This window comes from Osmia bicornis, unplaced genomic scaffold (genome assembly GCF_907164935.1).
Source record: "Osmia bicornis bicornis unplaced genomic scaffold, iOsmBic2.1, whole genome shotgun sequence".
NCBI classification, from domain to species: domain Eukaryota; kingdom Metazoa; phylum Arthropoda; class Insecta; order Hymenoptera; family Megachilidae; genus Osmia; species Osmia bicornis.
Genome location: NW_025791318.1, coordinates 755,818 through 780,692, shown reverse-complemented (window position 1 = coordinate 780,692; position 24,875 = coordinate 755,818). Strand labels below are relative to the sequence as shown.

At 32.5% G+C, this 24,875-nt stretch overlaps 2 protein-coding genes across 2 annotated transcripts; one reads left to right on the top strand and one right to left on the bottom strand.

Moving 5' to 3' along the window:
• The first annotated feature begins 2,380 nt into the window (after positions 1-2,380).
• LOC123988997 lies at positions 2,381-3,702 on the top strand. Its single transcript, XM_046289724.1, has one exon. The coding sequence runs from the start codon at positions 2,647-2,649 to the stop codon at positions 3,700-3,702; it is 1,056 nt and encodes a 351-aa protein (XP_046145680.1). The 5' UTR covers positions 2,381-2,646.
• A 19,344-nt stretch (positions 3,703-23,046) lies between these two features.
• Positions 23,047-23,841, bottom strand: LOC123988996 (cilia- and flagella-associated protein 251-like). The gene has a single exon (XM_046289723.1). The coding sequence runs from the start codon at positions 23,839-23,841 to the stop codon at positions 23,047-23,049; it is 795 nt and encodes a 264-aa protein (XP_046145679.1).
• Between the last annotated feature and the right edge of the window lie 1,034 nt (positions 23,842-24,875).

Here is a 24,875-nt window from a genome sequence, read left to right as displayed (position 1 = left end):
AAATAAAATAAATTTAAATCAATATAAAATTATAAATCATTAAATAATTATAGATCAAATTATAAATTGAATATCAATACGATTATTAAATTATTATAGATCAAATTATTTCAATTGGATATCAGTTCCTTCCCACAGACCAATACCTATCAAATAAAATAAATTTGAATCAATATAAAATTATAAATTATCAAATAATTATAGATCAAATTATAAATTGAATATCAATACGATTATTAAATTATTATACAGATCTAATTATTTCAGTTGGATATCAATTCCTTCCCACAGACCAATACCTATCAAATAAAATAAATTTGAATCAATATAAAATTATAAATCATTAAATAATTATAGATCAAATTATAAATTGAATATCAATACGATTATTAAATTATTATACAGATCTAATTATTTCAATTGGATATCAATTCCTTCCCACAGACCAATACCTATCAAATAAAATAAATTTAAATCAATATAAAATTATAAATCATTAAATAATTATAGATCAAATTATAAATTGAATATCAATACGATTATTAAATTATTATAGATCAAATTATTTCAATTGGATATCAGTTCCTTCCCACAGACCAATACCTATCAAATAAAATAAATTTGAATCAATATAAAATTATAAATCATTAAATAATTATAGATCAAATTATAAATTGAATATCAATACGATTATTAAATTATTATAGATCAAATTATTTCAATTGGATATCAGTTCCTTCCCACAGACCAATACCTATCAAATAAAATAAATTTAAATCAATATAAAATTATAAATCATTAGATAATTATAGATCAAATTATAAATTGAATATCAATACGATTATTAAATTATTATACAGATCAAATTATTTCAATTGGATATCAGTTCCTTCCCACAGACCAATACCTATCAAATAAAATAAATTTAAATCAATATAAAATTATAAATCATTAAATAATTATAGATCAAATTATAAATTGAATATCAATACGATTATTAAATTATTATAGATCAAATTATTTCAATTGGATATCAGTTCCTTCCCACAGACTAATACCTATCAAATAAAATAAATTTAAATCAATATAAAATTATGGAGTTCGGTTCTAGATCCCGAAGCGAGCAGTCGTGTTTCTGTCTCTACCGGTGTAAAGCATAGGCCGCGTGTTGGTGTTCTGTGTGATTTCTGATTTTCGACAGTGAAATATTGTATAAAGCCCTATATAGTTAAATTAAAGTTCTAATCGAAAGCTGCATGAGCAGCAACAACCCCAAAATGGGGGTTGTTGACTCTAACAACTCCCAACAAAGTGTTCAGCAACAGTGTAATGAAGAAAACGAAGCCACCAAGACAAACGCGAGTAATCAGAAGACATATGCCAAAGTTATTGCTAATGATGTATTTCCAAAAAAGGATCAAGCCATTATTGTCGATTCCAAGGAAGGCGTTTCTATAAAGGAATATGCAAATGCACTGGCGAAGTTAATCGATTCAAACTCCATCCGGTTCATTTCAAGAATCTCCAATGGAAGAATATGTATTTTTTTGTCAAATAAGTCAGCAGTTGAATATGTATGTAATAAACGACTTAAAATAAAGGAGTATGACCTCGAAATACGTCCCCTAATAAGAAGCAACAAAAGGGTTATAATATCCAATGTTTGCCCCATTATACCTCATGACATAATAAAAGAGACCTTAAGGAAAAGAGGAGTCGACATCACATCGAATATAACATTTTTACGAGCTGGAATGACTGATCCTGGGTACTCCCACCTTCTTAGTTTTCGAAGGCAGTTTTACATTAAACCTGAATGTGAAGGAAACCTTCCGGACGCACTGCAAATCACGTATGAAGACACAACGTATTGGGTTTATCTTACTACAGACACAACAACGTGCTTCGTATGCAAACAAGAAGGACACATCGCTCGTCTGTGCCCAACCGTTGTGCCTTCAAACGATAATACTCTTGACAGGGAAGAAGAGTCGGCTATCACACAGCCAGAAATTATCAACAAGGAAAAAGTGTCAATAGTGGAACAATCAGAACATTCTCAATACACAGTAATTTCGGCTGTTAATACAAATGGAACCAAACAGACTAGCGCTACAGACTTCCAGATGCCACCACCTTTGCCTACCACTACTACCGGAAGGATCAAAAGGCCCCTCAGCACCACCACGAGTAGCAGCTCTGACCCCGATAAAGTCGACGGGAAAAACTCTTCGTCAAACGTGGGCGACCCCGCTCCGAAACAGCCAAAACAACTCTTTCATGAGAAAATCAAAAGAAACCCACACAAAAAACAGTGCACACAAAACGAAATAGACGCTCAGCTACTCCCTGCTAAAAATCACCTTATCAGTAATGCTCAGGTGTATCCGCTTAACTTTGAGGAATTTTCCCTGTTTTTGAAAGACACTTATGGAAACCCCGATATTCCTGGCATAGCCAGAAACTTCACTTCCGACACTCCAGCTCTTATTGCTATGCTCATGGACGCTCGTTCCCATATTACGGAGCGAAATCTAAAAAGTCGCATCACCAAAATGATTAAACGTTTGGCAAGTCCCGATTCCGAAGATCCAAGCTCAACAGATGACCAGGAGGCATAATCATTTACACTAAATCTATCCAAAAATGGGTCCTAATAAAGAAGACGTTTTAAAAATTCTCTACTGGAATGCAAGGAGCATCTTGAAGCGTAAAGAAGAAATTCAACAAATTTTGCACACTGTAGACATTTTTGCCTGCGTTGAAACCTGGCTCAGTCCGTCCATTTTGAACTTGCAATACCCCGGATTTATTAGTTTCAGGTTAGATAGAACCCACGCACCCGGTGGCGGGATTTTATTGCTGATTCGGAAAAATTTGGCATACAAGGAAATACCAGGTATTATGTCCCCCCACGAATCTGTTGAAATCTGTGGTATTAGAATCACCAATACTAATCCAGCCTTCAACCTCATAGTCTGTTATAGAGCTCCTGGTCTTACTCTCACTCTTGATCAATGGGGTAAAATTTTTTCCAATCTCAAAACAGATCAATGCAATATTATGATGGGCGACTTTAACGCCCATCATGTTAACTGGAATTGCAATAGAAGTGACAGAAATGGAGAAAACCTGTTAGAAATGGTTGAAAAACACAACTTGTTTATTCACAATCACGATTCGTATTCTCATATTGATAAATATTCTAAATCTAACATCGATCTGGTTCTTTCAAGTAACAATGTAGCCGATAAAATTAATATTAACGTGAATGATGATACCTGGGGATCCGATCACTATCCCATATATATTAGCGTAAGCGCACAAAAAATCCGCTATTGTAAAAAATCCCATAAACTCAGCTCGAAACGGACGGACTGGGCAAATTTCGCGTTGCACCTCGACTCAGCATTCCCACAATTTTTTTGCGCCGAATATGAACTTCTCCCACCTAGTCAAAAATATGACTCCTTTGTAAAGGTTTTGAAAGAAGCAATAGTTAATAATACACCCAAGAAAAAAATTGTGGGTCCGCGAACGCATAGAAATCCTGTTGCATGGTGGGATAAGGAGTGCCATGAAATAAAGCAACTCAGGAACAAGGCATTCAAAAAATGGGAGCGATCAAAAACTCTTGAAGATCTCATTGAATATAAAAGGCTGATTGCATTGGCGAAAAAAACCTTTAAAACAATAAAATAATTTTTAACAAAAAATACAACCGACTTCGAAATGCACTAAAAAGTATGAAATAATTTCTACTTCATTTATACAAATACCCAACAGCTATTAATAAAACCTATCTACTCGTTAAATAGTATACTAAATACATTTTAACCTTTTCGGAGGCGGCGCAAAATTAAAAACTTTTCTTATACTAGAAAGATTCAAGCGTCGATAACCTATCAAATCATTATTGACAGCATCGTATATTCGAGTATTTTTAATTTTGCGCCGCCTCCGAAAAGGTTGAAATGTATTTAGTATACTATTTAACGAGTAGATAGGTTTTATTAATAGCTGTTGGGTATTTGTATAAATGAAGTAGAAATTATTTCATACTTTTTAGTGCATTTCGAAGTCGGTTGTATTTTTTGTTAAAAATTATTTTATTTCACACTTTTTAGTGGAACGAGCAGTATTTGTAGGATGCCGTAAGGTGGTTTACCGTTCTTATTGGTTAATTGCAACAACGATAGTTTTTAGTGATAACAAGTTCCATACAAGTTATAACAATAGTTATTAACAATAACAAATTGCATAAATTTTTGCAAGTGAGATATCGCGGAAATGTGAAAGGTTTCATCACAATCGGTTCATGCCTTGGAAAGTATACATGTATACAAGAAACAGTAGAGAATCGGCGACTGCATGCTGACTCATACACCGGTAAAGACACGTAGGCATACGTAGAATTCAATGTAGTAGTAACAATAGTTTTTTTACGAATATCTCGGAAACTAAAGCTTTCCGTTAATTATGCATAATGAAAAAGTTGTTCAGAATCATTTCCCCGACAACATATTAAAAGTTCATTGAAATCGTCCAATTTTGACATTAAAAACTTCCTGTATTTTACAATAACAATGAAAAAATGAAAAATTTTTTTTCAATGGGACCAACCGGAAGACATACCCTACAAGATGTAAAAGGTTTCGTTCCGATTGGTACACTCATCTTGGAGTAATCGGTGAACACACACACAAAAAAAAAAAAAAAAAACATACATACTGATCGAATTGAGTAACCTCCTCCTTTTCGAAGTCGGTTAAAAAAGAAAAGTAGCTTTATTGAATTCGCTAAAACAATAAACCTACAAACTGATAGTCGATATGTCTGGAACACTTGCAAAATCTTAAAAAATAAGTGGATTAAAACAAACCCATCGCACGTTTCTGAAAACCTTCAGTTAGAAAATAAAGCTCTAGCATTAAACAAAATTTGCCCCCCATGGGTACCGTCTGATCCTAATTTCATGCCAGAATGTCGTCCTAATGAGTTCCTCGAATCTGATTTTAACTTTGCTGAATTCAATATAGCTCTCGATTCTCGTAATTCTAAGTCATCACCTGGGTTAGATGGAATTGATTATCAAGTTCTTAAAATACTCCCAATTAAATACAAACTACTTTTAGTCGATATCTTCAATGAGATGTACAAGACCAGTGACTTCCCCGATAGCTGGAAACAAGCTTATGTGCACTTTATAAGTAAGCCCGACGGGAAATCTTTTCGCCCAATTGCTTTAACATCGGCTCTCTGTAAATTATTTGAAACAATTGTGAAAAACAAATTCCAGTGGTGGATCGAAAAACAGAATGTACTACCCGGTAGTCAAAGCGGTTTTCGCAAAGGCCAATGTTGTTTAGACAATCTGTTAAATTTAACGCTAAATGTCCAGCTAGCATTTCAAAGGAAAAAACACATGTATGCAGCGTTCTTAGACGTTAGCGGCGCCTTCGATAATGTTAATGGTGACATTCTGATTGACAAACTGGCCAAAATAGGTTGCCCTCCCGTACTAATTAAGTTTATCAAATTCATTACCTATGAAAGATTTATTTTCACCAATGAAACAAATGCATGCAGACACACCTATAAAGGAGTCCCTCAAGGAGGTGTACTGAGCCCTCTTCTATATATAATTTACGTAGCTGACATCGTGAAAGGCATTTCCAGCAGAGTTTCGATATCTCAGTTCGCTGATGACATAGCTCTTTACTCGATTAACAAAAACTCATTACAAAACGCCATTTCTCACATAGGGAATAATCTGTCTAATATAGGGCTAGATCTCGCTCCACACAAAACCATACTAATCCATTTCAATAAAGATAATATTCTACCCGGTGAAACTTCTATTAAAATCAATGATTGCTCCATCTCATCGAGTGAATCTACGCGATTCCTAGGTGTAATCTTTGACTACAAATTGACTTTCACCTTCCATATGAATCAGCTGCTGACCAGATGTCAAAGAGCGCTTAATATTATTAAATTTCTACAGGGTATATGGTGGGGAGCAGATCCCAGTACTTTGCTCACGCTTCACAAAAGTTATGTGCGCTCGATAATAGATTACGGTTGCTTTATATACTTTCCAACGCGTTCTGTCTACAAAAACAAATTAGAGCAAATCCAGTACACCTCCATTAGACTCTCATTGGGTTATCGAAAAACTACTCCTACTAATATTCTCCTTGCAGAATCAAAACTGCCTTATATTCAGGACAGAAGTCAATTTCTGTGCAACACATACTTGGTCAAAATTTTAACAAATGAAAGCTTACCCATCTGTAAAACAGTTCACAGATATTACAAATGTACTAAAAAAAAGAAAAGAAAGCGTAAAAGACTTTTTGAAACATGCATCAACGATTTGATGAATTTTGTTCATAGCCTCTTAATTTTCCAGCATTACCCGATTTACTGTCATGATTACGATGTGTCCACAACTTTGATACCTATAGACAAAACTCTAGGTCAGGAAATGAAGTATGTCAGCAATCCGAACATTGAAATTAAAAATATAGACAATGAAAACACATATTTGATATACACAGATGGAAGTAAAAGCGTAAAATCTCCGTCAGTTGGTACAGCTTGCGTCTGTCCAAAGTTAGATGTTTCTATCAAAAGAAGCTTAGACAAAAATACTTCTATATACACCGCCGAATGTATTGCGATTAAAGACGCAGTTGACATTGCTCTTAACAACACCAGCTCTTATAACTATATTTTCTCCGACTCCCTTAGTGCTCTTGAGAGTCTGTCATACCCTGTCTCTGATATAAAAACCAACCCTCACATACTCGAGATCAAACGGAAATATCTCGAATTTTTACATAAAAAATCAGAGGCAGGTTGCATTAAATTCTACTGGATTCCGTCCCATCATGGAATACTTGGGAACGAACTTGCCGATTCTCTAGCCAAGACAGCGAGCAACTCCAATCCAAACACAGTTAACTCGTATAAAATTCCATTTACAGATGCACGCGAATCATTCAGAAAGGCCATGGTTTTGGACACTAGGGATTGTATATCCGAGCTAGGAACAAAGAAGGGTGTAAAATTCTTTCAGAACTTTCACAGTGCAAGTTCGAAACCCTGGTTCCACAATAGAGAGCTCTCACGGGAACTGATTGTCACAATCAATCGCTGCAGAGCTGATCATTATAACCTGGCTGCGTCTCTCGCCCGAGTCTCCATTGTATCCGACCCAAAATGCACATGTTCTAATAGCCCTCAAGACATTGATCACATCGTCTGGCAATGTCCTTTATACGATTCTCAAAGGATTAAATTAATTAAGCAACTTTTAGATCTAAAGCTCCAGTTCCCTCTAAAAATGAGTTTGTTACTCAGGGAACCCTATATTGCTGCGTGCACATGTGTTCTTTCCTTTCTTAAAAGCTGTAATCTGAAAGTATGAATTGTACGAATTGTTTGTATAATTCTTTTTTTTTTTCTTTCTTTCCTTTTTTTTTTCTTTTCTCTCCTGAAAGCGAATAAATCTATGTAATGATTTGAAAGCTTAATAAAAAAAAAAAAAAAAAATATAAAATTATAAATCATTAAATAATTATAGATCAAATTATAAATTGAATATCAATACGATTATTAAATTATTATAGATCAAATTATAAATTGAATATCAATACGATTATTAAATTATTATAGATCAAATTATTTCAATTGGATATCAGTTCCTTCCCACAGACCAATACCTATCAAATAAAATAAATTTGAATCAATATAAAATTGTAAATCATTAAATAATTATAGATCAAATTATAAATTGAATATCAATACGATTATTAAATTATTATAGATCAAATTATTTCAATTGGATATCAATTCCTTCCCACAGACCAATACCTATCAAATAAAATAAATTTAAATCAATATAAAATTATAAATCATTAAATAATTATAGATCAAATTATAAATTGAATATCAATACGATTATTAAATTATTATAGATCAAATTATTTCAATTGGATATCAATTCCTTCCCACAGACCAATACCTATCAAATAAAATAAATTTGAATCAATATAAAATTATAAATCATTAAATAATTATAGATCAAATTATAAATTGAATATCAATACGATTATTAAATTATTATACAGATCAAATTATTTCAATTGGATATCAATTCCTTCCCACAGACCAATACCTATCAAATAAAATAAATTTAAATCAATATAAAATTATAAATCATCAAATAATTATAGATCAAATTATAAATTGAATATCAATACGATTATTAAATTATTATACAGATCTAATTATTTCAATTGGATATCAGTTCCTTTCCACAGACCAATACCTATCAAATAAAATAAATTTAAATCAATATAAAATTATAAATCATCAAGTAATTGTAGGATTCTTAGATATTGTAGATATTAAACTTTATTATTACACTTTAACAGTTAACATATATCATAGAATTATAACGTACGATTTCCTCGCTCTTACAAGAAAAACTGCCTCGCACACACGCCACGCACTCTCATCTGTTTTTTTTTTACCCTAGCGCGTTGCCAACCTTCCGTCTTAACATCCCACATTCGGCTATCCTGAATTATCATCCGCCTCGGATGATCCCTTATCTGAGACCCACGGCTTAATATACTCGGCACACGTGCTAGTTGCACCAGGCCCTTCACCTGAATACACTCTTTTTACATCGTAAGTATCGTTCGGTTTAACTTTCTCAATCTCATATGGACCTAAGAATTTTGCACGCAATTTTCGTCCAGGCCCAAGCTGGGTACGCTTTATAGCAACCAAGTCTCCTTTTTTATACTTAATTGGTTCGCGTCGTCGTAAATTATAGGTTTTCCTATTCTCTTCTTGCGTCTTCAGGAGTTGTTCCTTCGCTTGGGCTCGAAGTGCGTCTCGAGTCTCCTGAAAATCCGCTCGAAATTCATTCTCAATTATTTCTTTGAGTCGTAAGTCTTCCTTCTGCCTCATTTTCACGCCCATCAGCAACTCAAACGGCGTCACTCCAATGCTTCGCTGATAGGTTGAATTCAGCACCTGCTGAACTCGACTCACATGTTGATACCACTTGGCAGGGTCTTCCAAAGACAGCTTCGTAAGGATCGGAATAATCGTCCGGTTGAGTCTTTCGACTTGCCCGTTTGATCGAGGCAAACCTGTAGTGATCATTGTGTGCTTTATCTGCTCTGCGTTGCAATACTGGCTAAATTCCTGAGAGGAAAATGCAGTTCCTCTATCAGAAACAACATGAGCAGGATTGCCAAATACTTGCTTCTGAAGCTCCAATTTAGAGATGACCTCTCGCGTCGTTGTTGATTTGGTAGGATAGAGCCATACAAATTTGGAAAAACTGTCTACAACTGCAAATATGTGGTTGTAGTTCTTACTCGTTGACTCCAATGGACCCAAATGATCGACGTGGTACGTAAACAGCGGCACCTCGTTTTTCGGTATGGGATGAAGGAATCCCTCCTGTTTACCTTCCTTTTTATTTGCTAGGATGCACGGAATACAGTTAGTGATGACTTTTTCCACTTTCTTCGTCAACTCCGGGATGTAATACTCCCTCTTAATTTTCTCTTCCGTTCTCTTAACAGCAAAATGACCCTTTTCATGCGCCGTCCTAATGATTTCATTTTCCATCGACTTTGAGACCACCAGCAAATCGGTACCATTGATAAATCTGTGCAAGATTCCATCTCGCAGCGTATAGTCATTGTTCCGGTTCTTTTGCACATCTTCGATAATGACCTTGAGTTTTGGGTCATCCTCTTGTCCCCTTTTTACTCGTGAAATAACATCGTTTAATGTGACCGACATAACTGAAGCTCTACTTATCGCATCCACATGCTTCATTTTTGTACCAGGTCTGTGTTCAATCGTATAATCATAGTCTTCCAATAGCTGAGCCCATCTCCATATTTTCGCAGAAACCTCTTTTTTTCGCATCGTTTGATTGAACGCCGCACAATCAGTTACAATCTTAAAATGTAATCCTAATAAATATACACGGAATTTGTTTAAGGCTTCAATAATTGCCAAAACCTCTAGCTCGTAACTCTTATAATTTCGTTCTGTCGGCGTAGTTTTATGACTCCAAAAATGTATCGGATGAAACTTTTCATCCATAGTCGACCTCTGCAATAAAATAGCACCGTAGCCGTCCTGACATGCATCTGTATGCAGCTCCGTCTCATCTTTAGGGTCAAATATCTTCAAAACAGGCGCAGTAGTTAACGCTCGCTTTAGGTTAACAAACGCGCATCCTTCTTTATCACCAAACTGAAACGGCTTGTCTTTCCGCAACAGATCACTTAACGGCTTTGCAATTAACGAATATGAATTTATGAACTTTCTAAAATATCCGGTTAACCCGAGAAAACGCTGTACTTCTTTAGTAGTCTTTGGTTCTGGATAATGCGTAACGGCTTTTACTTTTTCAGACGATGGACTCACGGTACCACTTTCAATGACTTGTCCTAAAAATTCGATACGTCGTTTCATGAATTGACATTTTTTCTTGTTCAAATTCAAACCGTACTCTGCAGCAACTCGCAAAACTAACTCTAATCGCTCAACCGCTTCCTTTTCATTCGTCGCCAGAATAATTACATCATCAAGGTACACTAATACTATTCCTTCATTAACCAAAGGACGAAAGATATAGTTAATATATCGTTGGAACACGGGCGGTGAATTGCATAATCCGAATGGAGCTTTAAGAAACTGAAATTGTCCACTGTGCGTCACAAAGGCTGTATATTTACGACTTTCTTTTTCGACTTCTACATGGAAGAATCCATTCTTTAAATCTATGGAACTATATATAGACACACCTCGTAAATTATCAATTAAGTCCTCTATAAGGGGTAAAGGATACCTATCTTTTTCAATCAATTTGTTTAACTGACGATAATCTATGCATACTCGTGGGGTTCCATCTTTCTTTTTGACGACTACAACAGGACTTGCAAATTCAGATGAACTTGGTTCGACAATTCCATTTTCCATCCACTCTTTTATTTGCTTATCCACTATTTCTTTTTCTACTATCGGCAATCGTCTCGGTCTTTGGCAAATTACTTTATCATCTTTCAGTGAAATACTCAATTTTATATCAGTCGACTTACATATCTTTGGTTCATAAGTAGCAATTAACTCATTAACTCTTTCGCGTGTCTCCGGCCTTGCCTCAGAATCTACATCGACTTGTACCTCTTCAGACACATCTACTTGCATCGATAATATGGGATCTATTTTTTCTATAATCGTAATGCCATTCCGATCAAATTTTAACTCAGCTTGCTCTAAAATATTTCTGCCAATCACAACATTCATATTCATAGCATCAGAAGGAACCACATGAAACGTCAATGAGTAATTCATATCATCTATACAAATTCTAGCTTGAATATAACCTAAAGTCTTAGATTCACCGTTTCCAAAACCAGTCAAAACACGAGTAAAATTATTAATATGTTTATTTTTCAATTTCGCAAAGACATTTTCACGCAATAAACTCAAAGGACTACCAGTATCTATGAGAGCATCGACTTTAACATCATCAATCATGACCTCTTTGATTGCATCATTTTTGACTGGCGTCTGTACTATATTGACTGTACCGCTATCTGGATTACTAGAATTCTCCGTCCTCTTACCTTTTTTAGGTTCGGTGCATTTTGATGACTCATGTCCGAAGGCGTTACAATTAAAGCATTTCTTACCCAGCGTCTTTTTATCGCAGTCTTTGGATTGATGTCCTAGCTTACCGCAATTATAGCAACGCACTTCCGGTTTATTAGACGTAGTACCACCTTTCACTGTTGAGTCGTCTTTCGTCGTTTTCCTTGATGAATCTTCTTTCGTAGATCTTCTTCCGCCGTCTTTCCTCCCCGTCATATGATCTCCATGAAAACTAGATTTCGCCTGCTTGTTAAATTTTTCTTGGTTATTCAGTCTTATTTTTTCGTAAACTCTTAAACGTTCTTTAAATTCACGATAGTTTTTTGCACCGTATAACACCGCTTTGTTACTAGCATCGTCTCGTAACCCATCTATCACATAATCGAACAATGCTTCCGGTTCAATATTTCCCTTCGCGGCCAATTCTTTCATAGAGAGAAAGTATTCTTGTACCGTTTCATCTCCCCGTATTTTCCGTCGTTCAAGCTGCTTATGAAGTTCCGCACTTGACACTTTTCGTGAAAACTCTTCGATTAATGCCGTCTTTAGTTTTCTCCACGTCTTTATTACACCTTCACTCTGCACGAACAGTTTCGCTAAACCTTTTAATGACTTTTTGGCAAACACTATTTTCTGTAGATCATTCCATTCAAACATTGCGGCGGCTTCTTCAAAGTCTGCTATCCACCGTTCTATCGTGTGAGCGTCAGTTCCATCGAAAGGTCTGATCATATCCTCGACGTCATTATATCCTAACGCAAACTTCAACTTGTTGTCGTCACGAACGGTCACCGCACTAACGTTTCTGTTTATGTTACCGACCGTCGTTCGTTGCGCCCGCGATTGATTACTATTAGTGTCGCTATCGTCGTCTTCCTCGTGATCGCTATTTTCATGACCAATAGCGCCATCAATATTTGCATCGTCGTTGTTCTCGTTGTCTTCGTCGTCGGGTCCCTCTTCGTCTTCGTCATCGTCTTTACCGTTATCCTTGTTTAACGAATTCAAGTCCATTAAACTGTTTATTATCCGCACTAACAACTGTTCTTTCGTTCCCGAGTAGTCAAGACCGAGAATATTACAAATAGACGTTAGATCTCCCATCGATAATCCACCAGCGTATTCAATCTTATTGCGATATTCGGCAGATTCCTCCCTGAATGTGAAACCAGTAAATTCACGTAAACGGCGTCTATTTCCTCTATCTCCTTCCGTCTCGAACACTAGTTTGTGTAATGCCACTATGGCCACACGAGAGGCTATTTAATTTTGCTTTCGATTGTCGGGTTTTGCGCGAGATTTTCCATCGTAAATTGTTCCCGTACACTTATATCACTTGTTTCGTCTTAGTCTTAATCGTCGTAATGCTGTTCGTCGTCCAGCTCGTCTTCGCGTCGTTTTTGTACTACCGCGTATCGTTTCACTCGTCGTCGTCTTTGTTACGGCGCCATGCCATTTTTTTCGTCGTGATTTTTCTTTTTTCGTTCGTCTTCGTTGGCTTGTCTCATTCACATCCCGGAGGGGCCCCCAATATTTGTAGGATTCTTAGATATTGTAGATATTAAACTTTATTATTACACTTTAACAGTTAACATATATCATAGAATTATAACGTACGATTTCCTCGCTCTTACAAGAAAAACTGCCTCGCACACACGCCACGCACTCTCATCTGTTTTTTTTTTACCCTAGCGCGTTGCCAACCTTCCGTCTTAACATCCCACATAATTATAGATCAAATTATAAACTGAATATCAATACGATTATTCAATTATGATACAGATCAAATTATTTCAATTGGATATCAATTCCTTCCCACAGACCAATACCTATCAAATAAAATAAATTTAAATCAATATAAAATTATAAATCATCAAATAATTATAGATCAAATTATAAATTGAATATCAATACGATTATTAAATTATTATATAGATCAAATTATTTCAATTGGATATCAGTTCCTTCCCACAGACCAATACCTATCAAATAAAATAAATTTAAACCAATATAAAATTATAAATCATCAAATAATTATAGATCAAATTATAAACTGAATATCAATACGATTATTCAATTATGATACAGATCAAATTATTTCAATTGGATATCAATTCCTTCCCACAGACCAATATCTATCAAATGAAATAAATTTAAATCAATATAAAATTATAAATCATCAAATAATTATAGATCAAATTCTAAATTGAATATCAATACGATTATTAAATTATTATACAGATCAAATTATTTCAATTGGATATCAGTTCCTTCCCACAGACCAATACCTATCAAATAAAATAAATTTAAACCAATATAAAATTATAAATCATCAAATAATTATAGATCAAATTATAAATTGAATATCAATACGATTATTAAATTATTATATAGATCAAATTATTTCAATTGGATATCAGTTCCTTCCCACAGACCAATACCTATCAAATAAAATAAATTTAAACCAATATAAAATTATAAATCATCAAATAATTATAGATCAAATTATAAATTGAATATCAATACGATTATTAAATTATTATACAGATCAAATTATTTCAATTGGATATCAGTTCCTTCCCACAGACCAATACCTATCAAATAAAATAAATTTGAATCAATATAAAATTATAAATTATCAAATAATTATAGATCAAATTATAAATTGAATATCAATACGATTATTAAATTATTATACGGATCAAATTATTTCAATTGGATATCAGTTCCTTCCCACAGACCAATACCTATCAAATAAAATAAATTTAAATCAATATAAAATTATAAATTATCAAATAATTATAGATCAAATTATAAATTGAATATCAATACGATTATTAAATTATTATACAGATCTAATTATTTTAATTGGATATCAGTTCCTTCCCACAGACCAATACCTATCAAATAAAATAAATTTAAGTCAATATAAAATTATAAATCATTAAGTAATTATAGATCAAATTATAAATTGAATATCAATACGATTATTAAATTATTATAATCTAATTATTTCAATTGGATATCAGTTCTTCCCCACAGACCAATACCTATCAAATAAAATAAATTTTAATCAATATAAAATTATAAATCATTAAGTAATTATAGATCAAATTATAAATTGAATATCAATACGATTATTAAATTATTATAATCTAATTATTTCAATTGGATATCAGTTCCTTCCCACAGACCAATACCTATCAAATAAAATAAATTTGAATCAATATAAAATTATAAATCATCAAATAATTATAGATCAAATTATAAATTGAATATCAATACGATTATTAAATTATTATACAGATCAAATTATTTCAATTGGATATCAATTCCTTCCCACAGACCAATACCTATCAAATAAAATAAATTTAAATCAATATAAAATTATAAATCATCAAATAATTATAGATCAAATTATAAATTGAATATCAATACGATTATTAAATTATTATACAGATCTAATTATTTCAATTGGATATCAGTTCCTTCCCACAGACCAATACCTATCAAATAAAATAAATTTAAATCAATATAAAATTATAAATCATCAAATAATTATAGATCAAATTATAAATTGAATATCAATACGATTATTAAATTATTATATAGATCAAATTATTTCAATTGGATATCAGTTCCTTCCCACAGACCAATACCTATCAAATAAAATAAATTTAAACCAATATAAAATTATAAATCATCAAATAATTATAGATCAAATTATAAATTGAATATCAATACGGTTATTAAATTATGATACAGATCAAATTATTTCAATTGGATATCAATTCCTTCCCACAGACCAATACCTATCAAATAAAATAAATGTAAATCAATATAAAATTATAAATCATCAAATAATTATAGATCAAATTATAAATTGAATATCAATACGATTATTAAATTATTATATAGATCAAATTATTTCAATTGGATATCAGTTCTTTCCCACAGCCCAATACCTATCAAATAAAATAAATTTGAATCAATATAAAATTATAAATCATCAAATAATTATAGATCAAATTATAAATTGAATATCAATACGATTATTAAATTATTATACAGATCAAATTATTTCAATTGGATATCAGTTCCTTCCCACAGACCAATACCTATCAAATAAAATAAATTTGAATCAATATAAAATTATAAATTATCAAATAATTATAGATCAAATTATAAATTGAATATCAATACGATTATTAAATTATTATACGGATCAAATTATTTCAATTGGATATCAGTTCCTTCCCACAGACCAATACCTATCAAATAAAATAAATTTAAATCAATATAAAATTATAAATTATCAAATAATTATAGATCAAATTATAAATTGAATATCAATACGATTATTAAATTATTATACAGATCTAATTATTTTAATTGGATATCAGTTCCTTCCCACAGACCAATACCTATCAAATAAAATAAATTTAAATCAATATAAAATTATAAATCATCAAATAATTATAGATCAAATTATAAATTGAATATCAATACGATTATTAAATTATTATAATCTAATTATTTCAATTGGATATCAGTTCCTTCCCACAGACCAATACCTATCAAATAAAATAAATTTAAACCAATATAAAATTATAAATCATCAAATAATTATAGATCAAATTATAAATTGAATATCAATACGATTATTAAATTATTATACAGATCAAATTATTTCAATTGGATATCAGTTCCTTCCCACAGACCAATACCTATCAAATAAAATAAATTTGAATCAATATAAAATTATAAATTATCAAATAATTATAGATCAAATTATAAATTGAATATCAATACGATTATTAAATTATTATACGGATCAAATTATTTCAATTGGATATCAGTTCCTTCCCACAGACCAATACCTATCAAATAAAATAAATTTAAATCAATATAAAATTATAAATTATCAAATAATTATAGATCAAATTATAAATTGAATATCAATACGATTATTAAATTATTATACAGATCTAATTATTTTAATTGGATATCAGTTCCTTCCCACAGACCAATACCTATCAAATAAAATAAATTTAAATCAATATAAAATTATAAATCATTAAGTAATTATAGATCAAATTATAAATTGAATATCAATACGATTATTAAATTATTATAATCTAATTATTTCAATTGGATATCAGTTCTTTCCCACAGACCAATACCTATCAAATAAAATAAATTTAAATCAATATAAAATTATAAATCATTAAGTAATTATAGATCAAATTATAAATTGAATATCAATACGATTATTAAATTATTATAATCTAATTATTTCAATTGGATATCAGTTCCTTCCCACAGACCAATACCTATCAAATAAAATAAATTTGAATCAATATAAAATTATAAATCATCAAATAATTATAGATCAAATTATAAATTGAATATCAATACGATTATTAAATTATTATACAGATCAAATTATTTCAATTGGATATCAATTCCTTCCCACAGACCAATACCTATCAAATAAAATAAATTTAAATCAATATAAAACTATAAATCATCAAATAATTATAGATCAAATTATAAATTGAATATCAATACGATTATTAAATTATTATACAGATCTAATTATTTCAATTGGATATCAGTTCCTTCCCACAGACCAATACCTATCAAATAAAATAAATTTAAATCAATATAAAATTATAAATCATCAAATAATTATAGATCAAATTATAAATTGAATATCAATACGATTATTAAATTATTATACAGATCTAATTATTTCAATTGGATATCAGTTCCTTTCCACCGACCAATACCTATCAAATAAAATAAATTTGAATCAATATAAAATTATAAATCATCAAGTAATTATAGATCAAATTATAAATTGAATATCAATACGATTATTAAATTATTATACAGATCAAATTATTTCAATTGGATATCAGTTCCTTCCCACAGACCAATACCTATCAAATAAAATAAATTTAAATCAATATAAAATTATAAATCATCAAATAATTATAGATCAAATTATAAATTGAATATCAATACGATTATTAAATTATTATACAGATCTAATTATTTTAATTGGATATCAGTTCCTTCCCACAGACCAATACCTATCAAATAAAATAAATTTAAATCAATATAAAATTATAAATCATTAAGTAATTATAGATCAAATTATAAATTGAATATCAATACGATTATTAAATTATTATAATCTAATTATTTCAATTGGGTATCAGTTCTTTCCCTGTTACGTCGCGAGCGAGTGATACGGCGCGCGACGTACAAAATATAAAAGGAAAAAAAAAAAAAAAAAAAAAAAAAGAAAGAAAGAAAGAAGAAGATTTATTGAATTAGAAAATTTGATGATTGATACGGATCAGGACGGTATTTTCGCTGCCACCAGTCCCGATCGCGCTCGACGATGTTAGGTCGTTAACGATCGGAACAATTAAAAAGAATCGTTTAAGTTTTATAATAAGATTCAGAAGTTGTTGTATTGAGTTCGTCAATGCTCTAGTCCCATACGGGCCCCTCGTGTGAATTCGTGCAGGAAGGTAGACGTATTAATAAGGAAATGTTAGGGGTGTTTGAATGCGAATGATTAAAAATTTAAATATGGGTAAGATGTGTATAATTGTAAGAAAAATAATTACAACAAAAATAGTTATTTTACAATGTGTACGAGCTGTATGAAATATATGAATAGAGAATTAGAAAATAACAGGTTAGAATGAATATTAGATCAATGTAGTTACTTGAAATGAAGCTTTAACAGAAAATTGACAAAACTGTTGACTTTAAAAATCACGATTCGAACTTCGGTGTTTTGTTTATATTTTTCTACGATCCGAAAAAGGACGGTCCCAGTAGGATACTTCCAGGACTAACAGTCTCGTGGGCCGTCTTCACGCTCGTGTAAACGAAAAATGATTTTATTGATTACCTCGTATTTTGAACGGAACAATCTAGTTGGATACTTCCGCGACTAACTGTCCCTCAGATTGCCGTTTTGCCCTCACTCGACACCAGATTCGTTGTGTTAACGAAGATATAAAATGTGCAACTCACCAATTCGATGTAATACAATATTTGCAATAAGTTTGGGTTTTTAATACTCTGATGATGGTCTGAAATCTGGAAAATCGAAGAGAGGATGAGAACCAATTGCACACGCACTACGCGTTCGCGTTTGAGCCTTCGTTACGGCGTTACGGATTACGAAATACGATTGACAGAAAACAATACGGCGCGGAAAAGGAATATAATTAATTTTCGGACGATTTAAAATGAAAGAGAAAAGATAGATAATTGAAAAGTGTGAAAAGATTTTACGTATCCGTATGAGTCTTTGACACGATAACCGCGAATTGAAACTCTCCCGACACTCTGCCTCGTTACACGGAGGAACTTTGCCGAGCAATCAGATTTCGCGATACCGTAGACAACTCTGTCTCTACGCGGACACGGGCTCCCCGTCACACACCTTGCGATTCTTCGACGAAGAGTGATTTGCCTCAGTCAAGCGATCGTATCTCAGGGTTCGACCCGCGATCATGGGCCCAAAGTGGGGACATCATTTGGCAAATCGGGGTACGTGTCGAAGGGGAGAGCCCGCGCGTATTGGTTTCGTCTAGGCGCGTTTCCCGAGTTCTCATCCCTCCCTGACCTTCCTCTGACTCTGTCTAATAGTTGACCATCTTTCTCTTTTACCCCTACAGCGCTTCATGAATTTAGTGCGTCGCAATTTCTATGTCTTCTAGAATCTTCCAAATGCTTTAATTTAATCTTATTCGCTTTCAATTAATTAACGAAGTCGGTACAAACGAATCTCTGGTGTCGATTAACATTTTATTTATGTCAATTACTATAATATTCGCAATAATATTCGTAATAATAGTATTAGGGCTTTTTGATTCATTCGAGGTATTTTTATAATCGATGTTTGTTTTATTACACGCGTTTCCCGGCTTCCGTGACAAAGAGATTGATGTTTTAATTTCAATTAGTTTCGCGAACATTTTATTCGCGTTTTCATAAGCTCACGCATATCGAATAATATACATATATCCGTTAACATGTTCTTGGAATTCGTTCCAGAACATTGCTTGGCAGTTTTTGTTGCCTATTTGTGACAATACGCGTTTACGATCCCCGTCGACCGTTGTCTCGAACGTTCCTAAACGTTCGTCGACGTTTCAACCTCTCAGTGGTTGTCACGCAAACCTCGCTTTTCATTCCATTCAGATCATTTTATAACATTTCAAACAAATCACTCTCATCCTTTATGACACTCATTTTCCCATGGAAGGGACGGCTGACGCATGCTTTACAGGTATGAGAGGTATCCGCTTGTAAAATGGGGCGAAAATCGCGTTTTCTTTATTCTGCGCAGTTAAGCTGGGATTCCTCCATGTGCGTCGCACTGCTTAACCGCGCGGTGAAGGATGTTTATGATACCTCTCCTTGACCTCAACGGTTTCGAATTTCGGTACATTTTCAACGTAGTTCCAACGGCAATCGTCCCAAGGAAGATTAGTTTATATTATTTGAAAGAGCCAAATATAGCCTTCTTTGTGTTCCTCGCCTGGGATACTTCCAAGTGCGTCGCACTGCCGAGGCACACAAATTAGGTATACTGGAAAGTAGCTATTGAAATGAAATAAAAGAGTAAAAAGGAAAAGAAAGGTCAATTTAAATCTCAAACTCCTCTCTCGTGTTCTCGTGTGGAATACCTTCACGTGCATACGCACCCGACGAAGAAGCACGAGATCGGAGGAGCGCGAACAGAAACGGAAAATTTAGAAAAATCAGACCCTTCCTTGCATCCCTCACGTGGAATACTTTCAAGTGCTACGCACCCGATGAGGAACGCAAGGTCGGGTTGGTGAAAATCCAGCCCGGACGTAACACCCACAGACCAATACCTATCAAATAAAATAAATTTAAATCAATATAAAATTATAAATCATTAAGTAATTATAGATCAAATTATAAATTGAATATCAATACGATTATTAAATTATTATAATCTAATTATTTCAATTGGATATCAGTTCCTTCCCACAGACCAATACCTATCAAATAAAATAAATTTGAATCAATATAAAATTATAAATCATCAAATAATTATAGATCAAATTATAAATTGAATATCAATACGATTATTAAATTATTATACAGATCAAATTATTTCAATTGGATATCAGTTCCTTCCCACAGACCAATACCTATCAAATAAAATAAATTTAAATCAATATAAAATTATAAATCATCAAATAATTATAGATCAAATTATAAATTGAATATCAATACGATTATTAAATTATTATACAGATCTAATTATTTCAATTGGATATCAGTTCCTTCCCACAGACCAATACCTATCAAATAAAATAAATTTGAATCAATATAAAATTATAAATCATTAAATAATTATAGATCAAATTATAAATTGAATATCAATACGATTATTAAATTATTATACAGATCTAATTATTTCAATTGGATATCAGTTCTTTCCCACAGACCAATACCTATCAAATAAAATAAATTTAAATCAATATAAAATTATAAATCATCAAATAATTATAGATCAAATTATAAATTGAATATCAATACGATTATTAAATTATTATACAGATCTAATTATTTCAATCGGATATCAGTTCTTTCCCACAGACCAATACCTATCAAATAAAATAAATTTAAATCAATATAAAATTATAAATCATTAAGTAATTATAGATCAAATTATAAATTGAATATCAATACGATTATTAAATTATTATACAGATCAAATTATTTCAATTGGATATCAGTTCCTTCCCACAGACCAATACCTATCAAATAAAATAAATTGAATCAATATAAAATTATAAATCTTTAAATAATTATAGATCAAATTATAAATTGAATATCAATACGATTATTAAATTATTATACAGATCTAATTATTTCAATTGGATATCAGTTCCTTCCCACAGACCAATACCTATCAAATAAAATAAATTTAAATCAATATAAAATTATAAATCATCAAATAATTATAGATCAAATTATAAATTGAATATCAATACGATTATTAAATTATTATACAGATCAAATTATTTCAATTGGATATCAGTTCCTTCCCACAGACCAATACCTATCAAATAAAATAAATTTGAATCAATATAAAATTATAAATTATCAAATAATTATAGATCAAATTATAAATTGAATATCAATATGATTATTAAATTATTATACAGATCTAATTATTTCAATTGGATATCAGTTCCTTCCCACAGACCAATACCTATCAAATAAAATAAATTTGAATCAATATAAAATTATAAATCATTAAGTAATTATAGATCAAATTATAAATTGAATATCAATACGATTATTAAATTATTATAATCTAATTATTTCAATTGGATATCAGTTCTTTCCCACAGACCAATACCTATCAAATAAAATAAATTTAAATCAATATAAAATTATAAATCATCAAATAATTATAGATCAAATTATAAATTGAATATCAATACGATTATTAAATTATTATAGTATGTATTGCGTTTATTCAATTCCCTTACGGGTTTTTGAGGCGCTTTTGACAGGAGCGTACCCAAACCTGTTACATACTTTTCCTCCTCTTCTTTCTACAATTCCCCTGACCTTCTCTTTCCCTTAATAATTTCTGCACCTAATAGTGCTTACAATGAGGAAATGTGTCCAGATCATCTCCTATATATCCTTAACATTTCCTTAACCTTTCTGCTGTCTGCTTCCTGACTAAATGATAACTAAAGAATAAAGACTTAACCATGATATACTGAAACAAGAACAAAATGTAGATCTGAAGCAAATAGCATTACAATCGTCTATAATCCCTTATAATATAATATAATACTATCAAAATCACAATATCGAAATATCAAAATAACAAGTAGCGCTTAACTAGAGCTACTATTAAAAATAAAATAAATAAATAAGCTAATCTAAGCATATAATAGGATAAAATAAAATAGAGTGAGATAAACATCAAACAAAAATAAAAATAAAAATAATCAAAACAAAACATAAAAATAAAAATAAGCTAAACTATAATCCAATGAGCAAGAATAAAATAAAAGTAGAATTATGAAATATATAAGTAAATGTTTATATAGAGGCTTAGCTCCCTGGGCTTCTACTCTCTAGTTTTCCTATCAAAAATAAACTAAACTCTCTTTGTTAACACTATAAATGCACTCTCGCCTTACAGAACTTCTCAAACATAATCACATTTAGTTTTATCATTCTCCCTTGTCCTTTGTACTTCTTGTTTTACTTCATCTTCTTTTCCTCTTCCTCTCTGCTCTTCTCCTAATTCATTGTCCTCTCCAGTCTTTCTCTCAGTGATATTTTTTCCCAGTTTTTCTTTTCCTCGTTCCACTTTATTTCCGTCCCCTCCACCCATATTCTCCTACTATTGTACATGACCTTCCTTCCTGCGTCTCTTTCCTTTTTTGCCTTCTCTTTTATTATCCACTTTAGTCTTCTTTCTTCCTTATTTAGGTCTTCATCTACCTCCACCCTCCACCTTTCCCATATCCCATTTCTCATCCATACCATCTCTTTTTTGTTATCCTCTTCCTCCATTTCCGTGATTACTATTGCCCTTCCTCCATCCCCTTCCCTTTCTACTGCACTTTTTATTTCCGCTTTTTCTCCTAGTTCCTTCTTTAGGATTACCTTAATATTTTTCAGCCTCTCTTCTATGTTTTCCCCTTTCACTCCTTTCCACACCAGGCTCTTTCCTCTTCTTATGTTTTTCCTTCTTTCTTCTTCCCTTATCCAGCGCTCTCTTCTTTCCTCCGCCTCCTTCGTCATCTTACATGACTCCACTCCTCTCATTCTTTCTTTGTTTTCTTCCACTCTCTCCTTTTCCTCCTTTCTGTTCTCCCACTCTCTCTCTTTCTTCTTCTCTGGTTCTTCTTGACCTTCTTCTTTCTGTATTTTTTCCCTCCTCTCCTCCCTTTTTCCATTTTCCTTGTTTTCCTCTTCCTCCTTTTCTTTGGTCTTTCCCTCTGTCTCTTCCTCTGAGGCATCTCCATTCTCTCTTTCTTCGTCTCTTTGTATTTTTCCTTTCCCTTTGTTCTTCCCTCTTCTAGCCTCCATCTTCTCAGGTCTTCTCTCAATTTTACTACCTCCTCTCTCAACATTCTTATCTCTTCACCTATGTTTCTTAGGTCTTCCATTTCTCTTCTTTTCCTCTTTTCTCCCACCGTTTTGTCTATTTGTTGTCCTCGCAATTCTTTTACCCTTTCTTTGCTGTGCCCTTTTTATCGCACGTGCTTATTTAACCTATCTCACGTCCCGCTCTGCGCCTCTTCTGTGGCTCCCTCTGTCGTTCCTATTCCTACTCCTACTTTTTGTTCTCCCTCTCCTCTTCGTTCCTGTACTTCTGTATTTCCTTCATCCAAGCTTCCCCCTCTCCGTCGCCCCCTAACAGCTGTTGCACCTTTCTCTTGCCATCCTATCGTTCTTTCTTCCCTTGCGGCGCATCTTTCCCAGATGTGTTCCCAGGTTTCTTCCTCCCATTCCGCAGACTCTGCACTTCCTTTTCTCTTCCTCTTCCCAGTATTTTGCCTCGTTCACTTCGTTTCCGAGTCTAAATCTGGCCACTCTTCTCTATCTTTCCTCTCTCCATCCTTTTCTAGGTATTTCGGTATCCCCGGTTCCTTTATAACTCTGTACCATCTGTTATACCTCGACTCTAATTATCTTTTCCCTCCTCTCTTCTTCCTGCATCTGTTTGTCTTTCTCCTCGAACTCTTCAATACCCCTATCTCGCCACTGCTCCTTTTTTCTTCTAATCTCTCTATCCCCCCCCCCCCCTTTCCGAGAAAAACTTTCTCCTTTCCTCTTCCCATTTACTTTTCTCTCCCCTCCTTACTTCTCTACTGATTATCTGTTCCCAGCAGCTCTTAGCTAACTCCCCCCCTTTCCTTCCCACAGTTTTTCTTTCATATCCCCCGCCAGCTTTCCCGTTCTTATTCTCATTTTCCATCTTTGCAGCTCCTCTCTAGCAGATATCCTGGCGTGCGCCAGTCCACTCCTAGTGTCCATCTTAGGAACCTCTCATGTAGTGCCTTCTATCTCTTCCACTCCCTCCACCCCCATATCTCTGCTCCGTATGCTACGATCGTCCA